Genomic DNA, 18,530 nt, shown 5'->3' with positions numbered 1-18,530 from the left:
AATTGCAAAATTAAATTTTTCAATGTTAAATTTAATAAAAAAATCTGCTTGTAAATGACTTTTAATTGCATATTTTACAAAATAAAAACCTAATTTTATATTAATGGCCAGAAAGTATTAAATTTAAGTTACTTTCTTAATTTAAATTGATGTCCTTATACTGCTAATTCTGTAGGTGATCTTATATTCAACATGAATGGGGAATTTTTTATTTATTTTGTAAAAAAAATTATCTAATTAGGTTAATTACTCTTTCATTCCTTTTATCTTAGTTTTTTCAAATAGATTTAGTTATCTATTTGAAAATAACCACAATTCTACTCTTGTTTCATTAAAGTTTGATTATTAAAATTTTGATTTTATGTAATCTATATATCGTGAAAAATATAATGTGCAGCTAGATAATTAATTAGTTAATAAAATCCTCTTCAAGAAATGAACAGTTCTAATTTTGCTAATCAATAGTCTTAAAAAATATAGAGTTAGCTTTTTAAAAATATACAAATAAGTATTTCTAAACGATGAGCTTAAAAAATTCAATAGTATTTTAACTCATTTTATTTTAAATTATAAGATATATTTTACCAATTTACATAAATAGAGGATTATAAAAATTAAGTTACTTGATTAATCAAAAATAATAAAAAACTGTGAATTTTTTTTTAGATTTTATATCTGATAAATGCTTTTAAATATCAAATTTTCATTATAAATTTATAATAATATAGTAATTTCATATTTTTGAAAGACGAATCAATTTCCTTCCACTCTTTGATTTTTGTCCTTACAATATTTTTTTATAATTACAGATGATAATACTTGATTTACAAAAAAATATTTCAGATTTGTGATTAAATATTGACACATACTTATTTCATAGAAATTTCATGGATAAAGTTGTATTAAAATTTACTGATAAATAAGATATAGTTATAAAATTCAAAAGTAATTTACTATAACAAAATATTATTTTTACCAAAATACTATTTAGTATACCACTCAACTCATATACTAATTAACATATTTATTTCTTAATAAATATCAAAAAATGTGATTTACTTGTTTATTTATCAAATTTTTACATTTTAATCAAACATTTTTTTACTAGGAAAGAAGTGTATATCTTCTTGGCATGCTTCCTGTTGCTTTCCCGTTTTTATTTCCATGCTTTGTAGAGCTCCCCCCACTATTATCCATATTTTTTAACTTAGCTAGTAAAGCGGCTTCTGCAAAGCTAAATTAGTTTTACTTGAGCATTCTTTATTGTGAAAGATTTTTAGTTGAGCAAGCAAGATTCAAAAATTTATCAACTTCAAATGCAATATTTGATTACTTATGATCAGATGAATAAAGCTAATCCCCAAATTCTTTTTTCAAATAGCTCAAATTAAAATAATTTGGATTTACATGGCTGAATGTCTTTGATGAAGCGAGAATTTTATCTTTTTGTGAATTTTGCTTTTAGGCATTTAATTAGTATTTCATTTTTTAGTGTCTATTATTATTACTGATTTATTTAACATCCAAATCATCATATGAATGAGTAATATCAGTTTCATCGTTTTCATTTAAAATTGATTTATGTGATATATATGCTTCTTCTTCTTTTTTAGTCAGAGTTTAAACTAATTCTTTTACGCCTATTTTAGTGTGCTTGCTTTGTAGATTCTCTATTTGTTTATTGATGTTTTCTCTTTCTTGCTCATTTGAGAGTACAATTTACTTCAATGCATAATCAGCCTTTTCAATTTATTGCTAATAGTCAAATAGCTTCTGTTGCTCACTATTTTCTACTAGTTGCATATTTATATTTTAGTTCTATTTGATCTTTTTATGATCAGAATTATTAGACCGGTTTTTAATTTATTAGTTTTACTTTTATTCTTAAATACTGCTTAATAAGGATACAGCTCTTTTTTTGTCTGAATTTTTACCATCTAAAGAGCTTTAAGCTAATCCTTCATCTATTTACTTTTGATTCTAAGCTGCTTACATCAGTTTAGATCTCAAATTTATATTTTATTTTGCTTCTACATCAAGATGTTATTCAGGTTTTGTAGGTTATTAGCTCTCAGGCTTTGAATTAAATATTTTTTCAAATGCTTTACTGTCGTGAATCTTATTTCCAGATTAGTTGAATTTTACCTTTTCTTTTATTCTAGAAATGGTTGCCTACTCGTTAAACTATTTAATCTCTCTTTATATAGCTACCATAGTATCTTCCTTTTATTGAATTTAAGGAATTGATTTACCGTTACCATTTTTTTGTTTAAATTGCACCATTAAATTAGAAAATTAAAGCTCTTTTTTATCCATATTGACCTATTATAAAGTTTTTCCACAAAGCCAGTGCATATATGGATACTTTGCATGGTCAGTTTATGAAACAAGTTATTCTTAAATTACTTTCTTCATACAAATATCAAGATCAATTAAATCTCTTCGTTAATCTAAAGGTATTTTCATAAATTTATACTTTACTTCCTATTTCTACTGCAATTCTTTAACATCATCTTCATCATCTCTCATAAATTTGTATTTCTATTTTAATTGTTCAATTTTTTCAGGTTCTTCATTAAATTTAGGAGGATCCTTGTTAAAATATAAGTCATTTGTAATAACTTTGTGTTTTTTAATTTCTTCCTTTTACTTATGGTGATTTGGCTTTTATTAATGATTAAGATTATTAAATGAAGCAATTTTTGACTGAGATTATGTCATTCTAGTTTACCTTCTTTAGCTATCTAGCTTGGTATTTGATTTACTAAAATTATTTTAGGAGGGAGATGCATTTTATATTTAATTTAAGTTGACATTTAAATAGTTTTTATTTCCTAGTTTTTAAATTAATTGATGATTATCATTTTGTTGTATTTTATCTAAATCATATTAGTTTAATGATAAATTTTATTTTTTTGCATAATTTTATTGTTTTAATTATAAGCTAGTTTTTCTTATCTGTGAATCTTCTATTTTAGATACACCAGAAAAAGGTCTAATACGTTATTCAAAGTGTGTGTCATTGTTTGTTTTTAATAAATCCTAAGAAAAAGAATTCCTTTAGAGCTAAATTTTGTTTTAAAAGTTGAGATTATTTAATAAGCTTTATTGATCTGAAGTAAGTTAGCTTAAATCTTATATCCTAGGCGATGTTGCTTAAGAGCCATTGGCATAGTTATTTTAAAAAGCGTCAGTTAAATATAAATTAGGACCAACATTGGCATTAAATTAGTTATGTAATCCTATAAAGCTAGAGTTGTTAGAATTGTTTCCAGAATTGAAATTTTTCGAGGATGGATTTAACTGATTATTTGAATTTAAATATTTATGTTAATTAAATGCTATAGGAGATATAAAATTTCCTTAATTATTAAAGCTGCTATTTAATTTTTAATCTTCTGCTGAGTTTTTTTGTTATAGCTACGTGTTATTTGATAAATTCTAATTATTGATATTCTAATCAAAATTTATTATTGAGTTAAGATCTATTCCGTGGGTGGAAAATGATTATCTTTTTGAATGAATCTAACTATTTTAAGCATATTCTAAGTCAGTATAATCCATGATATTATTTATATTAAACCCTTCTCTAAAAGATTTATTTTTATTTTAGTGTTATCCATTCATTAGATTATTTTAAATCCCATATAGTTTAGATGTAGCTAATCCTGTAGTTATCTATGTGGTTTAGTCTTAAAAACTAGGAATTTCAGAAAGGCTTTTATTATTTTGAGCTTTCGAGTTAAAAATTTATAAATAATTTTTAGAAGGTTCCTTTCTTTAATTTTAGTATTAAAGTGCATGGTTCGAATTATTGTTTGAATTAAATATCTAGCTCAAAGATTTTGGTTTCTATGATTCAAATCCATTCTTAACAGCTTAGGTATCAGCTTAATGGATATTATCTTAAGAGGAGATCAATTATAGTGATATATTATACTCATCCTTCTAAGTTAAAGGATTTTGTTTTTTCACTAAAATTTTGAGATTTTTATTTAACTACTCACACTCAGCCTTTTTATAAAGATAAGAGTTCAAATCATCAATTAATTTTTATTTTCTACTAGAATCTTCTTTTTATTTTTATTCTATGAAATTTTTTTTAGATTCATCAAATTACCTAAGAATTTTTTAAATTTCTGCTTCCTCTTATAAGAGATCTCCGTATTTATCTTTAAGAAAATTGTAATGATTATTTATTTTTTATTTTAATTAGCTTGATGACTCATATAATAGCAGCTTATTTGAAAACCAGTTTGCTAATTAAATAGTCTCAAGAGCTTTAGAAAACTAGTTTTGCATCTCAAAACAACTTGATTTAACCAATAGAATTAAAACAATTTGAGTAATGCATTTTTCACATTTAATTTCAAATTTAATTGGTATGTCTTGTTTACTAAAGCTTCCTAGCTTCTTAAACCAAATTTCAATAGCATTTCTTTACATTTAAAAAGCATATTCGTAAGCTATATTAGCTTCCTCTATTTGATTTTACTCTAAATGTATATTTCCTCTTGTGAGTTCTATTGTTCTATTAAAATTTTTAATTTTGATTTTATATATGAAATTAAGTACTGAAATAGATAAAATAATGAATTTTATTAGAGGAAATTATAATGATGAAGTAATATTCAAAAAGTTTACGCTGCAATGTATGAGAGGTCTGCACTTGAAATAAATAGTAAATTACTCAAAAAATCTCTCACTATACTTGAACCTTTCATTAAAAATTTTAATGATCTCATAGGTTAATTTACTTGCTTATGAAATTAATAGCTTAAATATAGGGTTTTGAGGTAATGATTTAGCATTTATTCTCTATGCAAATGAAATTTATCTTTTATAAATATCAGAGGATCATATTTATCCTCCTCTTCTTCTTCCTCATCTTCCTCTTAATCTTATTCCTGATGATCACTAATCTTTTGGAGAGGCTCATCAAATTCAATTAAATTTTTTTAAGATATTTTATTCTACTTATCTTCTCCTAATTTAACTTGCTCGTAACTCTCTGAAAAGTTGTTTTAGGTTACTTATTATTTGTTTCTTGCGTGATTAGCTTAAAACTTATTTTTGTAATGAAAAAAATTAAAAAATTAATCCATCTAATAAATAAGTTATCAAATTATAATAAATAATTATATTTATTTGTTTACCTGAGATTATTTGTATGCTGTGGTCTTTGCTTCCTAAAGATCTTTTTACATAAGAGATTATTTTTTTATTAGAACCTATTCTTATACACTAGCCTATTTGGTAAAAATCAAATCTTTGCAATCTTCTTCACTTTGCAAACTTACAAGAAAAGACTCCCATTAATTAAGATATTAGTAAATTATACTCATCAAAGGAGGGACTTTGCTTAAAATTTTTGGAGTTGTTTTCTTAAAGTATTTTTTGATAATTTTGTGACAAATGTGTATAATTTACTAATAAAAATCTATTTGAATACTTTTACTTATTTCTTAATCCATTAAATATCTTCTAAGATTAATAAATGCTTTTTTATATTTGCCCCTTTAAAGCAACTTTTTTGTCTCACTTAAAACATATTAATTTTCTTATTCCATTGATTTAGGACTGCTATTTTTACCTAAATTGATTGATTTTAGTGAAGAAAATGATCTATTACGAATATTCAGCTATGGTATATTAATATGAGCAGGAGAATCACTTGACCTTTAAGAAAAAGGCGAAATACTGGACCGATCAAATTCCATTTTCTATTCAAATTTTTAGTTTGATATTTAATTTTTAGATTTGTTTTTTCTACTTAAAATCAGTAATTAAAATACAAAGAAATATTCTTTTAATGAACTTTAGTGTGATTGGTATTCACTTAATATATTTAATTTATTAACTGATTAACATAATTTTTAATCTTTAAAATTTGATAGTTGCTCACTTTAAAAATAAAATATGTATTTAGTTTTTAAACAAATAGATATTTTTAGTAATCACACATAAAGTTAGTTATAGAAGAATTTTTCGAATACCCTAATAAATTATTAAAATTTAGTTTTATTCTAATTCATACAAGTTCATATTATTAAAAATCATATCAATTAAATATAGAATAGTAAAATAACTACTAGTAATTTAAAAGAAATAATCATAGAACTTTGAGTATCTGGTTGAGATGTACTAAACTATACTGTGTATACTTAAGTTCTTGGTTAGAAAATACTAGGATCATCTGCAGCAGAGTAGTAAAAAAATGAATACATTGTATTTTTTTACAGATTAGAAAAAGAAAAATATAATATAGAATTGCTGTAAGTTTTTTAGCTGAATTAGAATGTAGCATTAGATGAACTTTTTCCTTGATATCCAGTTCTGATATCATAATAGGTTGGTGTTGGCACACTTGCTAAATCAACCATTCCGTAAAAGACACAGTAAGAATCACACTATAAACCTGTAATATTAACGTTATCTAAACCAGGATTGGCAATAATAAAAGTTTAATTAACTATATTTGGTATCAAATAATCTCCTAAAGTTGGTTAACTAACTGATGTTATGGAAGGTAATCCAGTTATATTACCATATGCATATGTTGTCAATAAATTTTGATTTATACCGTTTATTTATATTTGAGGAGTTATGGTATCCTTTTCAAACTCATATATAGGATAGATATAAATCTTTGTAGTTTAAGTTTATCCAGATTAACCTGAATTCGATGAGTCTAAGAATCTATTTTCAAAGTTTTGCTCAATTTCTTTTGCTAAGAAGTTTTAATTTTAAAATTATTAATTTTAGCTGAGTATTCTACTTCCTGTTGTCAAATCGCAATAATCATTATATTATGTTCTTAAACTATTAGAATAAAAAATAACATGGATTTATTTTTTTTATTGAATTTTTTGGTAAAATTAATTTTAAATTTATTATTGTATTGATAAATAAAACATTCTTTTTTAACTTAAAAAGTAAAAATTGATTTGTTAAAGTAAAATTAATAATTGCTTAAATTAACTAAATCAAAAAGAAAATATTATTTCTAAATTATTAATAAATAGAAAAATAAATTACTATGGAGCTGGTACTTTTAGATAAGATGTTAAAAAGCATGCAAATTATTTAGCCATATCCTATAATACCACCTATGAAAATGTAAAGCTTATTGTCAAAAATATTCCTGAGTTACCTTTTGTGGTAACTTAGATGGTCTAAGATGAACTAAATAAATCATTACCATTTACACAAAAACCAGTAATATTGTAGTTTGTAGAAGGTTTTAATTTATTTACTTGAACGGTTTTTGTTTAAAAATCAACATTCTCTACTTATCCAGATCCGAGTATAATATTTGTAAATCCATAATGATAATTATATGGATCATTCAATAAGTTAGATATAGTAAAACTCCATGCGTTTTATATGACAAATTAAGGTGATACATTTTAAGCTCCATAAATTGAGGCAACATAATAAAATGTACTATCTTAATTACAGCCTATAACAATTTTCAAATGAGTAGCACCCTTGTCAGTGCTTGTCGAAGATATCTTTAAATATAATAGAGATTAAATTAATTAGAATTATTTACTAATTTATCAGTTTAATTTACCTGTAATTATGCTTTGGGTGCTATAGTTTTATCTGGTATGATTTGATAAGTTAGTTACGGAAACTATTTTATAAATTAATAAAGATTGAGAGGAACTTAAAGAAAATCTTTAATAAAGATTTACGCTATTATAGAATTACAAGGCTTGTGTAGTTAGGACTATATTTATTTATCCATTGCTATTTAAAACTGCACTATTAGGATTTGACGAGACCATGTAAAAAGCTTAGGGATTATTATAATTTAAAATTATATTGCTTTTATTTACAAAATTAAGTCCTGCAGCTGATTATAAAGGTGTAGTAGGATCAAATAGAGTACCTTAAAGTAGTGTATCATATAAACTTTAACAGTTTAGCATGTCTATCAATATAGGTAGAGAATGACCTGAGACAGGTATTTTGAATACTAAATCTTGCACATTTAAAGAAAATTTTTATGCAATAACCTGAATTTTTAAAAAAGGAAGGGCAGTCTAAGCACCTTAATCATCTGATTTCTGAAGCTAAACTAAGAAAAGACCTTGAGTAGTGGTACTATTAGCTGCAATTTAGAATTGAGCTGTCGGATATCTAAATAAATTAAAATACATATTATTCAATAACAAATTAAGTTTTTAGTTACCCTAATGAAGCTGTTGGTTATGCTGGGCTTAGAGAAAATTAATTGTTAGAAGTTTTGATATAAAATGCTTTTAAAAAGGCACCATAATCACTTCCAACAGTAACTAAATTGTTAAAAATACCTATTTATTAATAATTTTAATAAATTGATTTCATTCTAATATTGAATTTATTCCATACCAACATAGGCAGATACTTATGTAATAGCCAATCCAGTATTAGGATCTACCCAGTTTAAGTTTATCTGAGAGGGATTATTTTAGAAAGGTAAACCAACAATATTCCATAAATTGGAAGATGATCTAGATGCTATTGAGTTTCCGTTGTTTTAGGAGATAGATATAATCATTTTACCAGCATCACAAGCAATTTAATCAGGATTTCTTAAATTTTGGAGCACAATATAATAAAAATTGTTAGCATTTTAATCTGTTTAAATGACAGGGATAGTAATTCTAAATTATAATATAATTTAAAGAAAATTTATTGATTGTTTAAATTTATTTTACCTATTTCCGAAAGTTTAGCAGTCAGTAGAATAGTCAGTTGTGTTTAACGGATTATATAAGAAACATAATGGAGTTATATAATTTATTATTCTATCCCAAACTACAGGAAAATCTATGTAAAAGTAATTGCCTTAAACAACTGAGCCAGCAGGTACTTTAACTTTAAGAGCATAATTAGCTGTGTTACGAATGTAATTGTTGGAAACCTTAAAATTAATTAGTTGTTTTAAAAATAAAAAATTTCTTAATTAAATTAAAAAAATTCTACACTTAATTTAGTAATCCAAACTCTCTAAGGAGTTGTACTTGGCTGAATATCATTAGCATCTCCAAATTCATCAAGGATAGTGTAGGAAGCTTGATTACTTATTCCTATTAATTAATTATTAAAGAATATATTTTTATGTTCTAAATAAAATTTAATTTTACCAACAAATATACTCATGTAGTTACTGTAAAATATACTTGATTACTCAACTCCAAACACTTAAATATTAAAAAATTTGTTGACTGTTATGCTAAAAGGTAAAGAAGTAATTAAAATAGTATATGGCATCACTATTTGGCAGCTCACAAACACATTATTCATAAGGCAATAAATATAACTTGAAGTTAAAAGAGGTGAATAAGTTGTAGGAAAATTGATCAGTATATTTGTGCTTGATACAATATTAATTTTTTCAGAAGTTATGTTAAAGTTAAAGACGACACTTGATCCTACTGTATTATGCTGTTTATACTAAACTGCTAAATTATTTGAAGGGAATAAACTTTAGGGTTTAATCTGTGAATATACAGTACTACTCAAAAAACCACTGTAAATCTACAAAACAGAACCTATTATTGATAATTAAATTTAGTATTCAATTTATTAAAATGAATTTAATTTTATTACCTTGAGGTGATATAAATCCATTAATTTAAGCTGGGTTTATAGAATATGGAGTTCTAATACCATCACAATAAAATAAAAATTAGGAATTGGCTGGAATTTCTTTTTTAGGAATAATTAATATCTAAGATAAAGTTGTGGTATCCATAGATAACCAGCTAAAAGAAGGAGTTCCTATTGTGCTTGGAGCTACAATAGGATTTTATATCTGGCAGACAAGATTACTCTGGTAAACCACATTATCTTTGGCATATCCACCAAGAGATAAAATGAGCTACTCATCAACCGCCACTATTCTATTGGTAAAAGTAACTGAAAAATACATTAAAGTTCTACACCTTTGATTTTAGCAACCCATATACAAATTTTGAAAAACAATTGTAGGATCTGTAGCAGGACTAGAATTAATATATGTTAGTGGCTATGCACCATTAATACTGGCTGATTGGTCAACTATTAGTAGAGGTGTAGCAGCAGAAGATGCATAAAGTGTTATTCCAAATTTGGTAGGGGGTGTAATTGCTGGATTGTTCATTTAGATTCCATAAATTGTTAAAGTATATGTAGACCCACCACTCTTTAGACAATTTTAGCAGTTTGTGATTATAACGTTCAGTTATTTATTTGCCGAATTAATTGAGGCTGAGCAAGTTGCTTATTGAATCCCTGTATTCATTTCAGATAATTTACAAGGATTAGCTACAGTCTATAAACTAAAGTCAGTAAATGCTGCAGCAGCTATTATTATTTTTTTAATTTTAAATTTATATTTAAAAATCAGAATTAATGAATTATTAAAAAAGAAAATAAAAAAAATAAACGAATAAATATTTACTATTGAATGTCAAAGTTATTTAATTTCCCGAAACAATAGGGTTTTATGTTGTGAATTATACAGAAAAGTACTCTCTTTATCTTCCTACTGTTAGAGATTTTGTTACTGGAGCAACTATAATTTTTCCTAATGTCATAGCAGTAAAACCTGTTACACCAAACTAGTTTTCAGATAAAATACCATCATTGTTTGACCAAGCGAGCATATTTTTAGAAGGAGGCATGTTACCGTTTATATATGGTAAAAATGCATAGCTAATTTAAAGAATTGTTGAAATAGTGATTGATCCTTACTCATAAGGACAATATACTCCATACCTATAATTTGGAGTAGTTCCAGTAAAGCTCAAAGGATAGCTAAAGCTTAGGCATGATCCAGTAGAATCTTAAGATCCAAGTGGAAAAGATGCTGTAGAACTTGCTGTATAATAATTCCACTCAGAGCATAAAGTAAAGCTAGCTCCATTTAAATATGGTATACTTTATTTATTACCATTTATAACTGTATTACTTTTAATTTTAAATTACAAATTAGTGTTCATCAAACCAACTCTAGACCCAGAAGCCAGAACCCAATTATAAGATCCTTGTTTATTTATATTCTTTATTAATTTGATTAGAAAATATTTTAAACAAATTTACCTGTAGTTTAGCTAGCTGCAATTATGTTTTAAAATAATTAATTACTTGGAACAATATTATTCTTGCCAGTTAGTCTATAAATAGAAGTTATTTAGTTAAGATTGCTGTTCGAACTGTAAAGATTACTTGTCTATAATCCAGCTAAATAGATAATTACATTACTGTTTTACTTGTTAGCAAAGGCCTTGAGAGGTATAATTAGTTAAAATTTTTCACTGGCACCAGTAGGAATCTTTTAAAATTAGATCTCAATCCTATGATAATTTGCATAGCTCTAACCTTAGACTATTCCACCGTTCTATCCAGAAGTAAAATAGCTGCAAGTGTATTATGTTGTTAATGATGAAAAACATGGTATCTATTTTATAATTAATTTGCAATTTAATTTATTTTTATTTTAATTAAAAATGTACTTAGATATTATAATTAGAATTAGAATTTGAATAGAAAGGCTCAAGATTTTTAAAGAATATTGCAATCTTAGTACGAGCTGAGCCTAAGTCTGAAGCACTAAAATAACCAGCTATACGTAAAATAACTGGTAACTATGTTCCATCTGTAGGAGTTGCTTTAGTCATGTAATTACTTACACCATATCTATTTTTAATAAGAATTGAATTATTAAAAATTTAAGATAATTTTATCTACCTTATGTTAGCTGGTCCACCTGTGTTAATTGTATAAGCATTATAAAGAAAAACATTCTTTAATATAGGATTAGGTGAATTTATTTGATCAAATGTAGCAATATAAAAGTCCATCAGATACTAATCAGCATAATATGAAGAATGTCTAATTACTCTACCTCTATTTATCTTGAAATAGCAATTTGGACTTGATCCATTAAAAATCAGATCTAAATCTTAACTATTAAAAGAGGTAATTTTAATTTTCAAATAAGAAGCTCTTTCACTAATTTGAACCGAAGTAAAGAGATTTAAAGGGCTTTATAATTATGAATCGTTGCTGGTAGTTATTGTAGGAGAATCACTTGCTTGAAGTGATATTACATTAGGATTTGCTAGTATAATAAGACCAGCTCCATTAGGTATATTTCCTACTGTGCTAGTTATGGTTGTAGAAGGAATTTTCATAGTAAATATGAATTACTAAAGAGTAGTGCTAGATGCTGAAGGAACTGCGCCTAAAATGTTTAAATTAGCAGAATTTACTGTGTCTGTAAGTGCTGCAGTAGAAAAAAGTGTGTAATCCAAATTATTAGTTGTTCCTATAGACCAATTTTGATTGTTGTTTGTAGAAACAATTTAAAGAGCATTTTAGCTTACTGAAAGAGCTTGTCCAATCTGATTTCCTGAGTTTATGTCAACCTATTTTCATTTAGAGCAATTCAAACTTTAATAAAATTTTTAAAAAATTACAGCATATAGAGTAATAGTACCAAAGTTGGGTTCTAATGGTGAAGTAAATAAATCATAAGGAAATGTTATACGACAACCAATTGTGTATTAAGTAGATGCTAGCATTTTACCAACATTCTCACATATTATTACTGACTAGGTAGGATCAGTTAAAGTATTTAAATAACAATAAACGTTTAATCCTGTATAGCTTGGTAAAGTATTGCTTATTGATCCTGGTAAAACAAAAGTCTTTAACTTATTTGGGACTTAGATTTAAACCTATACTCTAATATTGTCAGGCAAGTCTTGAGATATTTTAAATAACCACTGGAATGCATTATAAGGGATAAAATCAGGATTCTAATTACTTTAACGCAATACCTGAAGATTAAAAGGATAGAAGCTAAATGCTGAAGAAGAATATTCTAAGCCCCATCCTAACTGCATATTTTATGAACTAAATTAAATTTGATTCACACTAAATATTGAATTGCTATTTTAAATCTCTACAATATTGTTTTAATTGAATAATAAAGTTCTAACTTATAAATATGCCTACTATGGAACATAATTAGGATTTTACACATTTACCACAAACCTTCATTTAATTTATTATAAAAAATAAAATATTATTAAATAAAAATATTTTTTTACCTAAACATCTCATTAGCATTTACTGTTCTTAAAATTGAGTAAGTAATTGTATTCTAAGATGGATCGTAAACACATTTGTACTAGGAAGAGGGTAAGGGAGGAATGTAAGGATTTTATAATTAACTTCCAGTTGAGCAATTTGTATTAAAAGTAAAATCATTATTTAAAAACTTAATTTCTATTCTTGCTTAATCTTATATTTATTACTTGACTCCTACATCAACATAAACTGTATTAAGAGCCCCAATCATATTGGCAGTGTTTTAGTTTAGTATTGTTACTGTTAGTTGTAAATCCATTAAAGGATAATCTCCAAGTGCTATATTAGTAAAGCTAGGATTTCTGTCATAAACTATTGCAATACTTGAAATGCTGCTTACAGTATATGCCTTTTTAAAATAATTAAGGATTATTGAATTAAAATATTAATTATTAATAAAATGTTTTAATTCCATGTTTTTTATATAAAGTAATTTACAAATAAAAACTATTTATTTTTAATAGCTCAATATAATAAGATATTGATAAATCTTTTAACAAAGCGATATAGCTGGTGAGCTAGTTCTATTATTTCTAATAACAAATATTACCTAAATAGGAACTTTAATACCTGGAGATTGAACGTTCACATTACTTCCAGTTAATTATAATTTTAAATAGTAGTATTAGTTTGCAAGTAAGCTTATAGGATTTCCTAACACATCTTAAAAGGAAATGTAATAAGCAGTAGGTTCTTAATTTTGCCCATTAACAACATTAATATTTACTTATGCATTAATATAATTTCCAGTTCCGCATAAATATCCACCAGAAGCAACAGCATAGGAGGCAATCAAATTAACAGGAATATTTCCGTTTGGTGTACCATATTATTCTTAGTTGTGTAATTTAAAAGGAAATACTAATTTAAAGTAATCACTTGAGCTTATTCCACTATCTAGCTTGAAAGGTATAGTAAAAACTGATGCAAAACCTGCATTTATGTAATTCATAGATATATCCCAAGGATAAATATGCCCAGCTATACATTCTCCAACAAGTAGATAAATGATTAGTAAATATGATAAGAATATATTAGGTAGAAAACCTATGATAAAATTTATTCTTTTCATTTTGAAGGCGAAGAACCTTTTAAAATAATTTTGTATAAGGAGTTACTTTCTAATTATTTATCTCTCTCTATCAATCTATGTGCTTATTTATAAATGTATGAATGATTTATTTAATTAAGTTTGATTTTAAATGATTTCTATTAAAAAATATATAAAATAGGCATATAGACTTTGATTTTATTTATAATATCTTCAATATTATAAATTGTTGGTCTATGAAAAATATAGCCTCAACTCAATCAATATTCACCTGAATTTTAAAGACAAGTCTCTAATGTAATACACTATTTTACACAAAAACTACTGATACAATCTAGAATTTATGTTTCATCATTTATTATATATTTTACTGATTCTCTCACTATTAAACAAATATATTTTAGATTTTTAATATAATAAACGATTACATCAATTTATTCCTGAAATAGAGAGAGAAATTTATTTATTTTTCCTTAAATTAATGATTTTAAAATTGAAGGTATATGTATTTTTTCCATTTGTTATGAATTATGATTAAAAAATTTAAAATAATATTCAGATTTATAATCAAAAAATAAAAATTTTAAAATCTAAAAATATATTTAATCAATGAATGTATTAACTAGAGTTATTAGATTAATTAAAATTCCTATATTATTTAGCCAAAAAGAATTAGAAAAAAAATAAAATTAGTAGTGATCGATATTAATATTTTAAAAATCTAATATTGATTAAAATATACCTAAAATATCAAAACATTCTATTATTACACAAAAAAATCTTTATAAAATGATATTACCTGTTTTGTTTTTGTAAGAATATTAGTACTTACTAAACTAAATTAATAAAAAATAATATCCTTAGTATGTCGAAAATCAAATTACAAAAAATTATTATAATTATTAATATATTTTACAGATTCTAATTTGTAATCAGAAGATTTTGATTTCTGATAATACATTTAGATCATTAATATGTGTATACGTAATATTATATTAATAGTGAATATACATAGTAATTAATTTTTTATAATTTATTAAAATAACATTTTTCATTCATAAAAATTTATCATTAATTTACTATCCCTATTGCTAATTGCTTAACAGTTTGATCATATCAATTTATTAAATCAAGCCAATCATATTTCATCATCTTCATCATCTCCTTTCTCACTTCTTATAGTATCTTATATAGAAGAATATTCTCTTATGATAGGAACTCTAGCAAGCATTTTTTGCTCAGCATTTTCAAGGTTTTTTTCTAACTTTTACTTATATTCTTTATATTATTAATTCATTTTTAAATTTTTTGTAACTTCTTCATGCTTATCATATTCTTCTTCCAAATCTTGTAGCTTATCTTTATTAAGCATATGATAAATAGCTACCTCATATTTATTTTTTACAGATTTTGAATTTGCTGAAGACCTGTTGGATTAATAAATTAAATTGAATAAATAAATAATTATATTTAAATATAAACAGGCTTACATATAAACAACAAAGGCTAAAAATATTGTAAGTAAAACCATAAACATGACTTTAGAGTCCTCTGGTAAAAAAGTATTTTTTTATATTTTCTCTTCTAACTTAAATCTTTCTAAAAATTATAATTTTATAAAGATATTATTTTAATGTAATATGAAAAAATAAAGTTAAAATCTAATTTAATAATTATATAAATTCTTACTTGAAGCATCAGGAATATCAGCATCAATTGGTGTAAATGTTTTATCTTCAATATCTGCTATATTTTCAAAAGAATCCCTAAATTTATCAAATTCCTCCCCTTCTGGTGTACGAGAGGCATATTCTCTGAAATCAAATTTTCCATATTTTTATTATTGTCCACTTTCACTGCTCTCTTATTCATTTTCGAAGTCCTCCTTATATCTATTTGTATCTGGTCTTACTGATTAAAACTCACTTGATTTTGAACCTCTTTATGACTCATATGTCATTTTTACTTCTTAACCTAATTATCTTTTTACATCTTCGAATGCATCCTTGATAAGTACAAACTTTTTTGTAGCGTCCTAATAACGTTTCAATAAAATATTTTTTAATGAAATGGATTATATAATTAAATTTAAGTAGCACTATTATTTTTAAAGAAAAATATTTATAAATAATATGTTACTGGAGAAGGATTTCTATCAGGGTGATATTACGCAATTAATTTAAAATAAGCCTTTTTTATATCTGAGAACTCTGCTCTTCTATCAACTCCTAATATGTAATATGGATCATAATGAGCAAATCTATAAACTATTGGTTAGTGGAAACTCTTTTATTATTTTAATAATGTATTGATTAATTTTATGTTTGCATTAAAACATAATGCTTATTGTTTTCTAAATTAAAACTTAAATATAACTTAAAAAATATTCTACTTTAAACGAATCAAACTTAAATTATTTTTATTTAAATGATATGGCTCGAATATTTGAAAAAGCTCTTATCATGCTTAAAGTTTTGTATTCCTACTGTAATAATTTTAATTTTAAAAGCTTTTTATAATTATTTTTGCAAAAATATCTTTAATCAGAAACTTCTTTTTGATTTTTTTTAAAAAACCAATCAAATTCTTAAAATATCAACCTCAAATAAATTTAATTTAGAAATAAGTTTATATTCCTGAAACTAGTATATTTCTAAAATTTTGCAATTAATTAATTAATTAATTATCTATTTAACAGCTATAATTAAAATATATATTAATTGATTGACTAAATTCAACTTCAAACAATATTAATTATAAATTATTAAATTGATGTTTATTACTTAAAAAATAATTTCAAACAATTTCATAAAATATAAGTTAAGAGTATTAATTATAAATAAATTTATCATTTCTTAGTCATCACAGAAGACAACACTATCGCAAGTATGATTACCATGCCAATCACTATAATTAAGATCATTTTCTTAATATTTTAGTAAATAAATATGAGTAAAAACTAATTTAAAATTTACTTTCCTATTTTATTTTTGATTAACTTTTTCTTTTTCTAATACCTTTACAGCTTTTTCATTATAATTTAATGCTTAAGAGATATATTCTGTTATATCGTTAATAACTTTTCCCTACTTGAACACTAGCATTGATACCTGATTCACCAATTCATGCATTTTAATTATACTTTTTTAAAGAGCCAAAATGTGAGAATATTTTTCTTAGACATCATTAACGTAAGTTTTAAATTATGCACTTGGCATTTTGAGCATTTGTTAATAAATTTATTATTCACTGCTATTCAATGGGTTTTTCATTATTTATTCTAATTCTTCTTCAGTAATTTTATTATTTAATAACTGAGCTTACCTCAAAGCTCTCTGTTTTATCATATCTTAATAATATAGTTTGGCTTCATTAACTTTTTTTAAAATTTCAGAAAATTCTTCCCAATATATTCCATATTACACTTACATCATTCTTGTTTCAGGCTCATCAGGTTATGTTTATTTTTCCACTTCTAATACTTTTTCAAAGTCGTCAAAAATTTTTTTAACTTATTGCTGTGTTTGTGTTAAATTCTGTACTGTTTAATCCATTTTTTATGAAATTTCAATTTCGTGTTTCTATAAAGTAGCATTTTAATATTATGAAGTAAGAATTTTAATCTAGCGGATACATATTTTTATTTGACTAAAACATTCGTTTAAAGGTTTTTAAAATTGTTCATTCATTTTTTCGTTAATTATAGTATTCTCATCAATATACTTATCACCTTTTTAAATGGTTTATGAATCCTTATTTTCTTGATTTTGATACATTTTTGATTGATCTATATCAGTAAGCTAAAATAGATAAAATATATTAAGTATTTTCAATCTAATCTTTTTAAAATATTATACATACAATATAAAGCTCCTAAAGTAAGTCAATCATTTATTAAAAATATACTCTTATTCTAATTGTATTATTTCAAGATTTCTTAATTATAAAAAGTAAAACAAAATTTTTTCCAAAAATAAATATTGATATTTGTTTCAAAATATGAATAAATTATTAGAAAAATCCAAATAAATTAATTCAAATCTTTTAAATTTTAAAAATAATTTTATTTCATGACTCAAAAAAAGAAAAAGTAAATTTAATATCAAGATTTGAAATAATTTTTGAAAAAATGAAATAAATAGCTGAGACAGTTTATCCATAAACACATAGATATTGTTGTATGATGTAGCAAAGATATATTAATATTTTTATTAATTAAAATAATTTGAATTATCAAAAAGTATTAAGTTTATAACTAATAAAAATTGGTAGACTGTTTCAAAAGAATTAAATTAATAAATAAATAAATCAATTAATTAATTAATAAATAGTTTCTGCATTTTTAGTG

General features: G+C 24.3%; 3 protein-coding genes across 3 annotated transcripts; all 3 read right to left on the bottom strand. All coding sequences in view use genetic code 6, as the record gives it.

Annotated features, from left to right (window-relative positions):
- Positions 1-1,089: 1,089 nt before the first annotated feature.
- TTHERM_000919649 (hypothetical protein) lies at positions 1,090-5,786 on the bottom strand (the record flags this gene model as incomplete). Its single annotated transcript, XM_012801035.1, has 3 exons — positions 5,157-5,786; positions 4,645-5,066; positions 1,090-4,531 (listed from the first exon to the last, which is right to left on the bottom strand). Exons 1-3 carry the CDS (start codon positions 5,718-5,720, stop codon positions 1,090-1,092), a joined length of 4,428 nt encoding a protein of 1,475 aa, XP_012656489.1. The 5' UTR covers positions 5,721-5,786.
- A 270-nt stretch (positions 5,787-6,056) lies between these two features.
- TTHERM_00919640 (hypothetical protein) lies at positions 6,057-14,083 on the bottom strand (the record flags this gene model as incomplete). Its single annotated transcript, XM_001027857.2, has 17 exons — positions 6,057-6,822; positions 7,039-7,514; positions 7,577-7,639; positions 7,701-8,148; positions 8,201-8,321; positions 8,380-8,654; positions 8,709-8,914; positions 8,977-9,080; positions 9,138-9,545; positions 9,604-10,338; positions 10,436-11,020; positions 11,077-11,434; positions 11,490-11,673; positions 11,725-12,404; positions 12,456-13,035; positions 13,092-13,480; positions 13,682-14,083. 17 exons carry the CDS (start codon positions 14,081-14,083, stop codon positions 6,057-6,059), a joined length of 6,780 nt encoding a protein of 2,259 aa, XP_001027857.2.
- Positions 14,084-15,320: 1,237 nt separating this feature from the next.
- On the bottom strand, positions 15,321-18,073 carry TTHERM_00919630 (DnaJ domain protein; the record flags this gene model as incomplete). The annotated part of the gene is made up of 6 exons (XM_001027856.2): positions 15,321-15,609; positions 15,673-15,781; positions 15,872-16,217; positions 16,322-16,468; positions 17,158-17,982; positions 18,044-18,073. The coding sequence occupies 6 exons, from the start codon at positions 18,071-18,073 to the stop codon at positions 15,321-15,323; spliced, it is 1,746 nt and encodes a 581-aa protein (XP_001027856.2).
- Between the last annotated feature and the right edge of the window lie 457 nt (positions 18,074-18,530).

This window comes from Tetrahymena thermophila (genome assembly GCF_000189635.1).
Source record: "Tetrahymena thermophila SB210 genomic scaffold scf_8253817, whole genome shotgun sequence".
Taxonomy (NCBI): Eukaryota; Ciliophora; class Oligohymenophorea; order Hymenostomatida; family Tetrahymenidae; genus Tetrahymena; species Tetrahymena thermophila.
Note: the sequence above shows the minus strand (reverse complement) of the source record. Positions and strands in the feature narration are given on the sequence as shown.